The sequence below is a fragment of the Physeter macrocephalus genome, chromosome 20, assembly GCF_002837175.3.
Source record: "Physeter macrocephalus isolate SW-GA chromosome 20, ASM283717v5, whole genome shotgun sequence".
NCBI lineage: Eukaryota > Metazoa > Chordata > Mammalia > Artiodactyla > Physeteridae > Physeter > Physeter macrocephalus.
In genome coordinates, this window is record NC_041233.1 from 20,407,594 (window position 1) to 20,421,787 (window position 14,194).

Here is a 14,194-nt window from a genome sequence, read left to right on the forward strand (position 1 = left end):
AAATAACATACAGCACTGTGTTAGTTTAAGGTGTATATTCCTGATGGATTCTTAAAATTCTTGACTGGGAAAGAAAGGAAATGGAGAAAGAAATCTCAACAGACTATGGCATAAAGAGAAATATAATAAAGGTAATATATAATAAAGGTAATATAATAAAGGTAAAATAATTTCCTTGCAGTGTTTAGAACAAGGTAAAGTTTTACATATATACGTGTATATATTTATATATAAAATATATGTGTATATATATAAATACAATTCATAGACATATTTCTTATAATTCATAATAATTATCTTCTATCAAGGAATATTTTAAACTTTCACATGAAGGAATGGAATTATTTCAAGATCATAACTCTTGTTCAATAATGGTATACATATGTACATTGTATACATAGATATAAGTACGTATATATGTGTATATATGTCTATGTACACATATACACATCTATATCATCACAAAACAGCATATGAGTATCTTTAGGATAGACACTTTAAAACTTTACTAACTTTACTTACAGGGCCAACATGATGTTCAACCTAGTATTAGGACTAGTAATGCAAGCATGAATTTTATTAAACAGCCTCAGGAAAAGTCTTTAGTGTTATGTGTAAATGTGAAAGTGATCTGAACTCTCTCAAAGAAAGAAGCACCTTCAGATGTCATAATATAAATTAATAAACTACTTAAGAGTTAGTCAAAGACTTTCAAAGTAAATTGTCAGCCTTCTATTTCCAGAAGACTAGAAGAACCCAAATCACGGGTTCTAGATTCTGATTTCTAAGATGTGACATTAAGTCCACTATGCACATTAAAGAACAAGTTTCCACTGCCACAACCACCTATTCAATACCAGTCTGCCTATAAATGGAGAGAAAGGAAAAACGTGGTTGAAAGTGTAGAGTAATAGAGGGCAATTTTTAAGTACAGCAACTTAGAAAGTCTAGAAGTAAGAATGTGGTCCTCTACTGTCTCCCTCTTACCAGAAAACAGTAGCACTGAAAGAATTCCTAAGGAAATTCAATTTGATATCATCACAGATACATACCAAGAGGAGGTTGGATACGAGCCCGCCAAGCTTAAAAGCAAACATTCAAACCATAGCTTTTCCACGTAGCACAAGATTACTGCTAGCTTAAAAATCCTATTAGACTGGCATTTCTCTTAACTTGTTCAGAATACAAGTAGTTTATGACCTACATACCAGATAAAAATTCAGGTGTCAACGAACATCAGATCTAATTCACAGTGATCCAAGAGGATATAACTCTCCAGGAGAGAGTGAAATGCTTAGTGAAATAAGTCAGACAGAAAGACAAACACTATATGATATCACTTACACGTGGAATCTAAAAAATAATACAAATGAATCTATATACAAAACAGAACACACTCACAGATACAGAAAACAAACTTACGCTTATCAAAGGGGAGGGGGGAGGAGGGACAAATTAGGAGTAGGGGATTACAGCTATGAACTACTATACATTAAAATAGATAAGCAACAAGGATTTACTGTATAGCACAAGGAATTATATTCAATAAAAAAACTAAAAAGAAAACGCTGAGGTGGGATATGAAGTTAGGTGCTCTTATGTCACACTCCTTCCTTATCATATTTAGGTTGTGAGCTGAGATTCCTGATCAAGAGAACATAATCATCTTCCATATCAAATATTAACTTGATTATTAAATTTGTAGAGTTATAATTAATTTACCAATTAGTTATGCCTTAAGAATTCTTTTAAAAGCTATGTACCAGGAGTTTAGAACTAGTTTAGTGTTTGTATATATTTAAATAAGATAATCGTAAATAAGGTAAGTGAACACTAAGCTTCTTAAAGGAATTACTTTATTTTAAAAGGAGTCTATATAATCACTCCAGTCTCAAAAACACTGCTCAAAGACCTAGGGTATCTAAGTGGTGTATCAGGGTTTACATGCAAGTTTTTTGATCAAAAAAGTTCATTTTCTGAATCATCAGTTTTCCTCAATGGTAAATAATTTTAATCCCTTTACATTGCAGTAAATATTTATTTATTTTTGAATTTTATTTATTATTTTATATAGCAGGTTCTTATTAGTTATCCATTTTATACATATTAGAGTATATATGTCAATCCCAATCTCCTAATTCATCACACCACCACCCCCCTGAGTAAATATTTATGAAGCCCCAAATTTGCATTCTCTCGAAGATAAAATATGAGACTTCACACAAGTCCTGCCCAGGGAAAATTAATAACCTCAAGAAATATGTTTTTTCTCCTGTCTTAGGGGTTCACTGGAGGAAAAGTTTGAAAAGCTTTATCTAGGTGAGAGCTTTAGTTTAAATAGGGAAGGAAAAAGGAAATATTTATTCAAAGCTTTCCAGAGGTCAAGTATTTTCTTTCTTAAAAAACTGTTGTCCCTTGACTCCAGCTAACCCCCCTACTTTTTTACTCCCTCCTCTTCAGTGCAGAACTTCTTGAGAGTACTGCCTATGGCTTTTGTTCCCTATCCTCACCTCTAAATTTCTCTTAAGCATACTTACTCTAGACTGGCATTATCAAGGTTACCAATGACCTTCACGTAACCAAATGCATTGATCAATTCTATGGTTTTATCCTATCTCAGCAGCGTTCAATATGGTTTCTCCTTCACTTTTCAATTTTGGTTTCCACAACTCTCTCCTAGTTTTCCTCCTACCTCTCTTAATCTCCTTTCAACAAAGGAGAGAAATCAACTTTCTCTCCTTTCCTCATCTCATATCCATCAGCAATTCTTGGCCGTTTTACCTCCAAAAGGTACCCAAGTCCATTTCCATCTTCCATCTATACAACTACCAATCCTAGTCAAACCCATCATTTTCTCTCCCCTAATCTACTCCATTCCCCTCACTCCATCTTCCACACAGCTGACACAGTGGTTATTTCAGAATATAAATTACACTGTACAGTATTCACCCCGTGCTTACCACCCTCCAACGGCTTACCGTAACACTTCAGATAAAATCCATGTTCCCGATCCTAATTTACTAAACCTTCCATGATCTGGCACCTGCCCATTTCTCTGATCCTTTCCCAGAACTCTCCCCATTCCCATATTTTAGCCATACTGGCCTTTTTCTATTCTTCAAACATGTCAAGCTTGCTCTCACCTAAGGTCTTTTAGTAGATGTAATTTTTCCTGAAATTTTCTTTGCTCTGATCTTACATGGCTGCTTTTTGTCATTTAGAATACAGATCATACTTCTTTAGACAAGACTTTTCTGATTACCCAATCGCAAGAAACCGTCCTGTCTTTATTACCTTCTCTTATTTTAATTCTCTATATAGTGTATATTATAAGCTTTTTTTTGTTGTTTTTTTTTTTTGCTTTACTTGATTACTATCCATCTTGCCCACTAGATTGTAAGTTTCATGAGAACAGGGCCTTATCCATCTGGTTAATCACTGTGTTTCTTATACCTAAAAATAAGTGCCTGTTACAAAGGAGAGTCATTTAATAAGTATTTGTTGAATAAGCAAATGAGCAGACATAAATCTGTAGGATGTTTGTAAACTTGACTGAGCCTCCTAGTGATTCTGTGGGAAAAAATAAAACCAACAAATCTCTCCCAATCCAGATCCAAGTATCTAGGGAAGCAAAGATGTTCTAGAAGTGACTTGATGCCTATAGGTAAGAGCATCCTAAAAACAGCATGCACTAACTGCACTGCCATTCAAAAACTACTGTACTTTCTAAGTGCCTACTACACATATTTGAGATACTGTAAGAAGTGCTGGTGAATAAACTGACAGAGTGCCTATCCATAAGGAGCTTGCAGTTGGTACCTAGCAAGCAATGAAAGGCTATTCACCTTCCTAGAACTGCTACATGCATGTTGCTTAAATTACCTGCTTCAGGGGTGGAAAAGTTGGCCTTAAGTATATTATAATGGTTAGCAAATAAGAGTCTAAACCTGTTTTATATCTAGCTGCTTACTTATTTTTATACTGAAATTTTATGTGACTAATTAAAGTTTTATAAGACTATGATATTAGTTTTATTTTTATTTTATTTTTATTTTTTTGGCCATGCGGCACGTGGGATCTTAGTTCCCTGACCAGGGATCGAACCCTTACCCCCTGTGGTGGAAGCACAAAGTCTTAACCACTGGACTGCCAGGGAAGTCCCTATGCTATTATTTTAATTAACTATCTAGTTATCAGAGACTTAGCCATATGGAAAGAAATATGTGGCACTTGTGGAGGTATGCCAAAAAACTGAAATCAAATAAAGCACATAAAAGGGGAAAAATAAAAACTAGAATCAACGGTACCACAGCTCACTTCTGGTAGTTCTGAAGCACTGATCTCACAATTTTAATACGTTCTTAGAGTTCAAGTATCAGAGACTCCAGTATCCTCAACATTAGAGAATTAAGAGACAACGTCATGCAAAATAAATGAGACTGAGAAAAATAAGTCATATTTGCATTTTTCTGTAGCAAAGGGTCATCTATCGCTTTGGTTTGGCTTTGGTATAAGAGCAGAATGCTTACTTATAAATACTGCATAATATATAGCTGCTCCTTTGCAATATGTTTTTATTTAAAAAATGAGCTCTGAATAAAAGCTCTGAAAAAGCCTTGTTGTTTCAAAAATACACAATTGTTCCTTTTGTATTAGAACAAATGATACATAAAAATGAAATCATAAAATGCAATAGGAAACATACCATTCCATAGGCCTGCTGTTGGACCCAGTTGATATAATCATTCCGTATGTCTATCAATTCTTGTACTTCATGTATATAAAATTTATCATATTGTATAATCTGTCCAGTTTTCTCATTTACCTACAAAAAACAAAAATGTAATTAACATTAAATTTAACCAGTACCTAAGAAAGAGACTGAAAAATGTTTAAATAGAAAAAGGTTTGAGATTTCTTAGCTATTTTCTCTTCCTATAAAAGAATAATTTACTGAGTGCCTACCATATGCAAAATGCTAGTTAAGTGCTATGGGAAACACAAAGATTTATAAGATGTGATATCTGTATTTAGTACCTCAAAATCCATTAAAAAATATTTATGTAACCACCACACAATAGGAGATATGTACCATAAGTATATATAGTATACAAAGACTAGAAACTATAAAGTCTTCTGGTTGGGAATAGGACTTAAATAATAGTAAGAATAGCTAATGCTTGTTAACCGTCACTCAATGGTGGCATCTGATTACAATAAACTAAGAAGATGACATTTGGGTAGGATGTGAAAAATGAAGACAGTGCAAATTACCATCCTAGAAATTACTTACTAATTACAAAAGGAAAAACAAGTCTTAACAGTGGAGACCACCACCTTAACTGAGTGATCAAACTAACCACCACCCATACTGGGACAATCAAATATTATGTTCCTGCTGGGACTTCCCTGGCAGTCCAGTGGTTAAGACTCCGCGCTTCCACTGCAGGGGGCGCAGGTTCGATCCCTGGTCAGGGAACTAAGATCCCACGTGACTCGAAGCACGGCCAAAAAATTTTCCTGCTGATATAATGCAACAGGAAGTAAAGACATTATCTGTGAACCAAGAAAATGTCTAACCTGAATCTAGTCAAGTCCTTGATTTAATTTCCAGTTTATAGGAAATACAGGAAAAGAGGAACAAGTTAAACATCATTATAAGGAAACAGACAATTATCCGAATTGTAGGAACTTTACAAGAAGACTAGCCAGGACTCTCCAAAAAGTCAAGGTAATGAGATCGAAAGGTGGGGGTTATTCTAAATTAAAAGAAACTAGAGGAGTTCTAGTGCTGGATATGGCAGAGTACTTTGTATCAGACTAATCCTCCTGACAATAACAGTTATAATCTCTGGACAGTATATAAAAAAAACAACTATTTAAAAACACTGGAGATCAACCCAAAGCAGGCAGAAACAAGAATGAACACAATCTCTGAAAGAAGGAAAGCACATGTTGAGAACCACATTTTTTTTTTAACATGGGAGTACTTCCAAAGCAGCATAAGGGGTAGGGGATGCAGCACATGCAGAAAGCAACAGTTTTATCAGACAGAGAAGTGTGAGATTGAAGCTGCCAACATGGCAGACAACGAGGAAGAAAAATCCCAGAAAGGAATCCTGAGGACAAAGTCCCAAAATCTGCATGTAAATCCCCCCAACATCTTTGGCTAACTCTTAAACCATGAAAGCACAAGTGAGATTTGGGGTGGGGGGAGAGGGACGGACAACGCCCCAACAGAAAGCAGCAACTGGGAGGCTACTCTTAAGAGTACATTTCAAGACAAGCATCTCCAGAGGGAAAAAAGGTACATTTCATAATGATAAAAGAATTAATTTATCAAGAAGTCATGACAATCCCAATTAACAGCGCTTCAAAATACAAGGAAAAATTGACAGAACCTAGCCCTTAACCCAGCATATATGGTTTTTTCACTTTTTTATTTTCTTTCTGGGTACAGCTGTAAAATATTTGGATATAGGAAATGTTGTGTTATTTTGCAGCCTTGATATTCAGGGTGGATTGTAAAATATACATTTTTGTGAGATTTCAAAGATTAAGATTATTTTGATAACATTATCTACAGATTTAAAAGATGTGGTTATCTCAAGTGTGTTGAGGGGGAAAACTACTGCATAAAATAACTAACTTGGAATAAATATTTTGCATCAGTTTGAAAAGAAAAAAAAAGTCAGGGTCTCATGGTCCAAAGCAGACTTACATTAAGGCTGCTTTTAACATCAATGGTTAATGATAGTTCTAGGTAGTTATAGACAAAAAAGATGCAACTCCTTGGCATGTTTTAGTTTCAACAAATTACTTATGGCAAAACACTGTATCATTGCTGGTGTCATCATTATTATTTTTTTTTGTCATCGTTATTTAAGGGTATAACACAGGATTATTCTGAGGAGGTATAAACAGAGGATACCGAAGTTACTGAAGTAATTCAAATAAATATGAAAGGTGTTGGTGACTAGGCAGAAAAAAAAAAGATACTTCTGGGGCTTCCCTGGTGGCGCAGTGGTTGCGCGTCCGCCTGCCGATGCAGGGGAACCGGGTTCGTGCCCCGGTCTGGGAGGATCCCACATGCCGCGGAGCGGCTGGGCCCGTGAGCCATGGCCGCTGAGCCTGCACGTCCGGAGCCTGTGCTCCGCAACGGGAGAAGTCACAACAGAGGGAGGCCCGCATACCACAAAAAAAAAAAAAAAAAAAAAAAAGATACTTCTAAAACATGACGAAAATGAAAAATAAACCAATATAACTTGGTAATTCAAGGCATAAAGAATCAGTCCAAGAGTCTGCAAAACATTAATGCCATTAAAAATGACAAGGGAACTTTAAAAAGCAAGTATGAACCTTCTGGGAAATATTATAGCTGCAAGGTTTATACTGCAAGTATTAAATGTATTGCAATATTAAAGAACACAAATGTATTTTAATTTCTTCATTTCATTAAATGAGGAAGAAACTCAAACCTAGAAAGTTAAGTACTGGCCTATCTTCCCAAAGCTGGTCTCCCTAGCTGTTATGTCAGTCTATCTTCCTAGTTTGCTGATGAGCATGTCATGTTGTCAGCTCAGCATTGTCCGCAGTTAAAATACAAAAACTTAATGCCACAGAAGAAATACAGTAATGACATACAAACACAGCACAATTAATACTGAAATAAAATTATGACTTAAAAAATATATAAAGTGTAATATCAAAGACTGTAAAAATGTCACCAATTTATCAAATATATTTATTAGTACTTACTTGTATCTGACATGTCTTACATAGGCATATACAGGTCTTGAAATAATATGCACTTTAAAAAATGCTTAACTTGACTTTTAATTATAAGAGGCACAGACTCAGCATAGACCTTTCTACACTTTATTCTAAATTAATCAATTTTTACTAGATATATATCGATATGTATGTACAGTAACAAGAAGTATAAGAAAGGGAAGAAAAAAGAGCAAAGAGTTTAGTTGTAATCACTAAAGTTATTTTTATTTTTGTTTGGCTGCAACGTGCAGCTTGTGGGATCCTAGTTACCCAACCAGGGATGAAACCTGGCCCTCGACAGTGAAAGCATGGAGCCCTAACTATTGGACAGCTAGGGAATTCCCCACTAAAGTATTTTTATAAACAATTTTAGAGCAAAGTTTAAAGAGGTAAGCAAATAAACTGAGACTAATACCTAGAAAGTAGAGAAAAACATCAAACAGCAGAAGACAAAAAGAGAGAGAACTTGTGTTCTTTTATTTCGCCAAGAAATTATTGTAGAGGGAGAAAAACAGATAAAAAGCAAAAGGAATCCAACTGAAAAAATTTCATACTCTAATTGATATTAGAGTCTGGAAAAACAAACAAAACAGAGAAGCTTATATAGTAACCAGCAGGAGTAGGAGGATCAAGCAAAAACTTCATGGAAACATGAAAAGGGAAACAGATGAAACAGGATGGGAAAATGGAAGAAGATGAGGTGAAAAGTTAGTCTCAGCTGTACAAGAGGATATTACAAGGAATGCAAAGAATTTCACAGAATTAGTTTTTAATGTTTAGAGACCAGGAAAGTATATATCTGATGGGTTCTTTTTTTTATTTTTATTTTTTCCTTCTAGTTCTATTGAGATATAAATAACATACAGCACTGTGTTAGTTTAAGGTGTATATTCCTGATGGATTCTTAAAATTCTTGACTGGGAAAGAAAGGAAATGGAGAAAGAAATCTCAACAGACTATGGCATAAAGAGAAATATAATAAAGGTAATATATAATAAAGGTAATATAATAAAGGTAAAATAATTTCCTTGCAGTGTTTAGAACAAGGTAAAGTTTTACATATATACGTGTATATATTTATATATAAAATATATGTGTATATATATAAATACAATTCATAGACATATTTCTTATAATTCATAATAATTATCTTCTATCAAGGAATATTTTAAACTTTCACATGAAGGAATGGAATTATTTCAAGATCATAACTCTTGTTCAATAATGGTATACATATGTACATTGTATACATAGATATAAGTACGTATATATGTGTATATATGTCTATGTACACATATACACATCTATATCATCACAAAACAGCATATGAGTATCTTTAGGATAGACACTTTAAAACTTTACTAACTTTACTTACAGGGCCAACATGATGTTCAACCTAGTATTAGGACTAGTAATGCAAGCATGAATTTTATTAAACAGCCTCAGGAAAAGTCTTTAGTGTTATGTGTAAATGTGAAAGTGATCTGAACTCTCTCAAAGAAAGAAGCACCTTCAGATGTCATAATATAAATTAATAAACTACTTAAGAGTTAGTCAAAGACTTTCAAAGTAAATTGTCAGCCTTCTATTTCCAGAAGACTAGAAGAACCCAAATCACGGGTTCTAGATTCTGATTTCTAAGATGTGACATTAAGTCCACTATGCACATTAAAGAACAAGTTTCCACTGCCACAACCACCTATTCAATACCAGTCTGCCTATAAATGGAGAGAAAGGAAAAACGTGGTTGAAAGTGTAGAGTAATAGAGGGCAATTTTTAAGTACAGCAACTTAGAAAGTCTAGAAGTAAGAATGTGGTCCTCTACTGTCTCCCTCTTACCAGAAAACAGTAGCACTGAAAGAATTCCTAAGGAAATTCAATTTGATATCATCACAGATACATACCAAGAGGAGGTTGGATACGAGCCCGCCAAGCTTAAAAGCAAACATTCAAACCATAGCTTTTCCACGTAGCACAAGATTACTGCTAGCTTAAAAATCCTATTAGACTGGCATTTCTCTTAACTTGTTCAGAATACAAGTAGTTTATGACCTACATACCAGATAAAAATTCAGGTGTCAACGAACATCAGATCTAATTCACAGTGATCCAAGAGGATATAACTCTCCAGGAGAGAGTGAAATGCTTAGTGAAATAAGTCAGACAGAAAGACAAACACTATATGATATCACTTACACGTGGAATCTAAAAAATAATACAAATGAATCTATATACAAAACAGAACACACTCACAGATACAGAAAACAAACTTACGCTTATCAAAGGGGAGGGGGGAGGAGGGACAAATTAGGAGTAGGGGATTACAGCTATGAACTACTATACATTAAAATAGATAAGCAACAAGGATTTACTGTATAGCACAAGGAATTATATTCAATAAAAAAACTAAAAAGAAAACGCTGAGGTGGGATATGAAGTTAGGTGCTCTTATGTCACACTCCTTCCTTATCATATTTAGGTTGTGAGCTGAGATTCCTGATCAAGAGAACATAATCATCTTCCATATCAAATATTAACTTGATTATTAAATTTGTAGAGTTATAATTAATTTACCAATTAGTTATGCCTTAAGAATTCTTTTAAAAGCTATGTACCAGGAGTTTAGAACTAGTTTAGTGTTTGTATATATTTAAATAAGATAATCGTAAATAAGGTAAGTGAACACTAAGCTTCTTAAAGGAATTACTTTATTTTAAAAGGAGTCTATATAATCACTCCAGTCTCAAAAACACTGCTCAAAGACCTAGGGTATCTAAGTGGTGTATCAGGGTTTACATGCAAGTTTTTTGATCAAAAAAGTTCATTTTCTGAATCATCAGTTTTCCTCAATGGTAAATAATTTTAATCCCTTTACATTGCAGTAAATATTTATTTATTTTTGAATTTTATTTATTATTTTATATAGCAGGTTCTTATTAGTTATCCATTTTATACATATTAGAGTATATATGTCAATCCCAATCTCCTAATTCATCACACCACCACCCCCCTGAGTAAATATTTATGAAGCCCCAAATTTGCATTCTCTCGAAGATAAAATATGAGACTTCACACAAGTCCTGCCCAGGGAAAATTAATAACCTCAAGAAATATGTTTTTTCTCCTGTCTTAGGGGTTCACTGGAGGAAAAGTTTGAAAAGCTTTATCTAGGTGAGAGCTTTAGTTTAAATAGGGAAGGAAAAAGGAAATATTTATTCAAAGCTTTCCAGAGGTCAAGTATTTTCTTTCTTAAAAAACTGTTGTCCCTTGACTCCAGCTAACCCCCCTACTTTTTTACTCCCTCCTCTTCAGTGCAGAACTTCTTGAGAGTACTGCCTATGGCTTTTGTTCCCTATCCTCACCTCTAAATTTCTCTTAAGCATACTTACTCTAGACTGGCATTATCAAGGTTACCAATGACCTTCACGTAACCAAATGCATTGATCAATTCTATGGTTTTATCCTATCTCAGCAGCGTTCAATATGGTTTCTCCTTCACTTTTCAATTTTGGTTTCCACAACTCTCTCCTAGTTTTCCTCCTACCTCTCTTAATCTCCTTTCAACAAAGGAGAGAAATCAACTTTCTCTCCTTTCCTCATCTCATATCCATCAGCAATTCTTGGCCGTTTTACCTCCAAAAGGTACCCAAGTCCATTTCCATCTTCCATCTATACAACTACCAATCCTAGTCAAACCCATCATTTTCTCTCCCCTAATCTACTCCATTCCCCTCACTCCATCTTCCACACAGCTGACACAGTGGTTATTTCAGAATATAAATTACACTGTACAGTATTCACCCCGTGCTTACCACCCTCCAACGGCTTACCGTAACACTTCAGATAAAATCCATGTTCCCGATCCTAATTTACTAAACCTTCCATGATCTGGCACCTGCCCATTTCTCTGATCCTTTCCCAGAACTCTCCCCATTCCCATATTTTAGCCATACTGGCCTTTTTCTATTCTTCAAACATGTCAAGCTTGCTCTCACCTAAGGTCTTTTAGTAGATGTAATTTTTCCTGAAATTTTCTTTGCTCTGATCTTACATGGCTGCTTTTTGTCATTTAGAATACAGATCATACTTCTTTAGACAAGACTTTTCTGATTACCCAATCGCAAGAAACCGTCCTGTCTTTATTACCTTCTCTTATTTTAATTCTCTATATAGTGTATATTATAAGCTTTTTTTTGTTTTTTTTTTTTTTGCTTTACTTGATTACTATCCATCTTGCCCACTAGATTGTAAGTTTCATGAGAACAGGGCCTTATCCATCTGGTTAATCACTGTGTTTCTTATACCTAAAAATAAGTGCCTGTTACAAAGGAGAGTCATTTAATAAGTATTTGTTGAATAAGCAAATGAGCAGACATAAATCTGTAGGATGTTTGTAAACTTGACTGAGCCTCCTAGTGATTCTGTGGGAAAAAATAAAACCAACAAATCTCTCCCAATCCAGATCCAAGTATCTAGGGAAGCAAAGATGTTCTAGAAGTGACTTGATGCCTATAGGTAAGAGCATCCTAAAAACAGCATGCACTAACTGCACTGCCATTCAAAAACTACTGTACTTTCTAAGTGCCTACTACACATATTTGAGATACTGTAAGAAGTGCTGGTGAATAAACTGACAGAGTGCCTATCCATAAGGAGCTTGCAGTTGGTACCTAGCAAGCAATGAAAGGCTATTCACCTTCCTAGAACTGCTACATGCATGTTGCTTAAATTACCTGCTTCAGGGGTGGAAAAGTTGGCCTTAAGTATATTATAATGGTTAGCAAATAAGAGTCTAAACCTGTTTTATATCTAGCTGCTTACTTATTTTTATACTGAAATTTTATGTGACTAATTAAAGTTTTATAAGACTATGATATTAGTTTTATTTTTATTTTATTTTTATTTTTTTGGCCATGCGGCACGTGGGATCTTAGTTCCCTGACCAGGGATCGAACCCTTACCCCCTGTGGTGGAAGCACAAAGTCTTAACCACTGGACTGCCAGGGAAGTCCCTATGCTATTATTTTAATTAACTATCTAGTTATCAGAGACTTAGCCATATGGAAAGAAATATGTGGCACTTGTGGAGGTATGCCAAAAAACTGAAATCAAATAAAGCACATAAAAGGGGAAAAATAAAAACTAGAATCAACGGTACCACAGCTCACTTCTGGTAGTTCTGAAGCACTGATCTCACAATTTTAATACGTTCTTAGAGTTCAAGTATCAGAGACTCCAGTATCCTCAACATTAGAGAATTAAGAGACAACGTCATGCAAAATAAATGAGACTGAGAAAAATAAGTCATATTTGCATTTTTCTGTAGCAAAGGGTCATCTATCGCTTTGGTTTGGCTTTGGTATAAGAGCAGAATGCTTACTTATAAATACTGCATAATATATAGCTGCTCCTTTGCAATATGTTTTTATTTAAAAAATGAGCTCTGAATAAAAGCTCTGAAAAAGCCTTGTTGTTTCAAAAATACACAATTGTTCCTTTTGTATTAGAACAAATGATACATAAAAATGAAATCATAAAATGCAATAGGAAACATACCATTCCATAGGCCTGCTGTTGGACCCAGTTGATATAATCATTCCGTATGTCTATCAATTCTTGTACTTCATGTATATAAAATTTATCATATTGTATAATCTGTCCAGTTTTCTCATTTACCTACAAAAAACAAAAATGTAATTAACATTAAATTTAACCAGTACCTAAGAAAGAGACTGAAAAATGTTTAAATAGAAAAAGGTTTGAGATTTCTTAGCTATTTTCTCTTCCTATAAAAGAATAATTTACTGAGTGCCTACCATATGCAAAATGCTAGTTAAGTGCTATGGGAAACACAAAGATTTATAAGATGTGATATCTGTATTTAGTACCTCAAAATCCATTAAAAAATATTTATGTAACCACCACACAATAGGAGATATGTACCATAAGTATATATAGTATACAAAGACTAGAAACTATAAAGTCTTCTGGTTGGGAATAGGACTTAAATAATAGTAAGAATAGCTAATGCTTGTTAACCGTCACTCAATGGTGGCATCTGATTACAATAAACTAAGAAGATGACATTTGGGTAGGATGTGAAAAATGAAGACAGTGCAAATTACCATCCTAGAAATTACTTACTAATTACAAAAGGAAAAACAAGTCTTAACAGTGGAGACCACCACCTTAACTGAGTGATCAAACTAACCACCACCCATACTGGGACAATCAAATATTATGTTCCTGCTGGGACTTCCCTGGCAGTCCAGTGGTTAAGACTCCGCGCTTCCACTGCAGGGGGCGCAGGTTCGATCCCTGGTCAGGGAACTAAGATCCCACGTGACTCGAAGCACGGCCAAAAAATTTTCCTGCTGATATAATGCAACAGGAAGTAAAGACATTATCTGTGAACCAAGA

The 14,194-nt window shown here is 34.7% G+C and overlaps 1 protein-coding gene across 3 annotated transcripts in view; it reads right to left on the reverse strand.

The window, feature by feature from the left end:
* Nucleotides 1-14,194, reverse strand: part of HERC4 (HECT and RLD domain containing E3 ubiquitin protein ligase 4) — a 140,253-nt gene that overhangs the window by 36,225 nt on the left and 89,834 nt on the right. For 2 of the 3 annotated variants that reach the window (XM_028480865.2, XM_024132088.3), the window contains exon 15: nucleotides 10,089-13,450. In XM_028480865.2, coding sequence (XP_028336666.1) covers nucleotides 13,250-13,450 — 201 coding nt within the window. In that variant the 3' untranslated portion in view covers nucleotides 10,089-13,249. Of the gene's footprint in view, nucleotides 1-10,088; nucleotides 13,451-14,194 lie in introns of those variants that run through there. The other variant, XM_024132087.2, reaches the window with a different exon arrangement.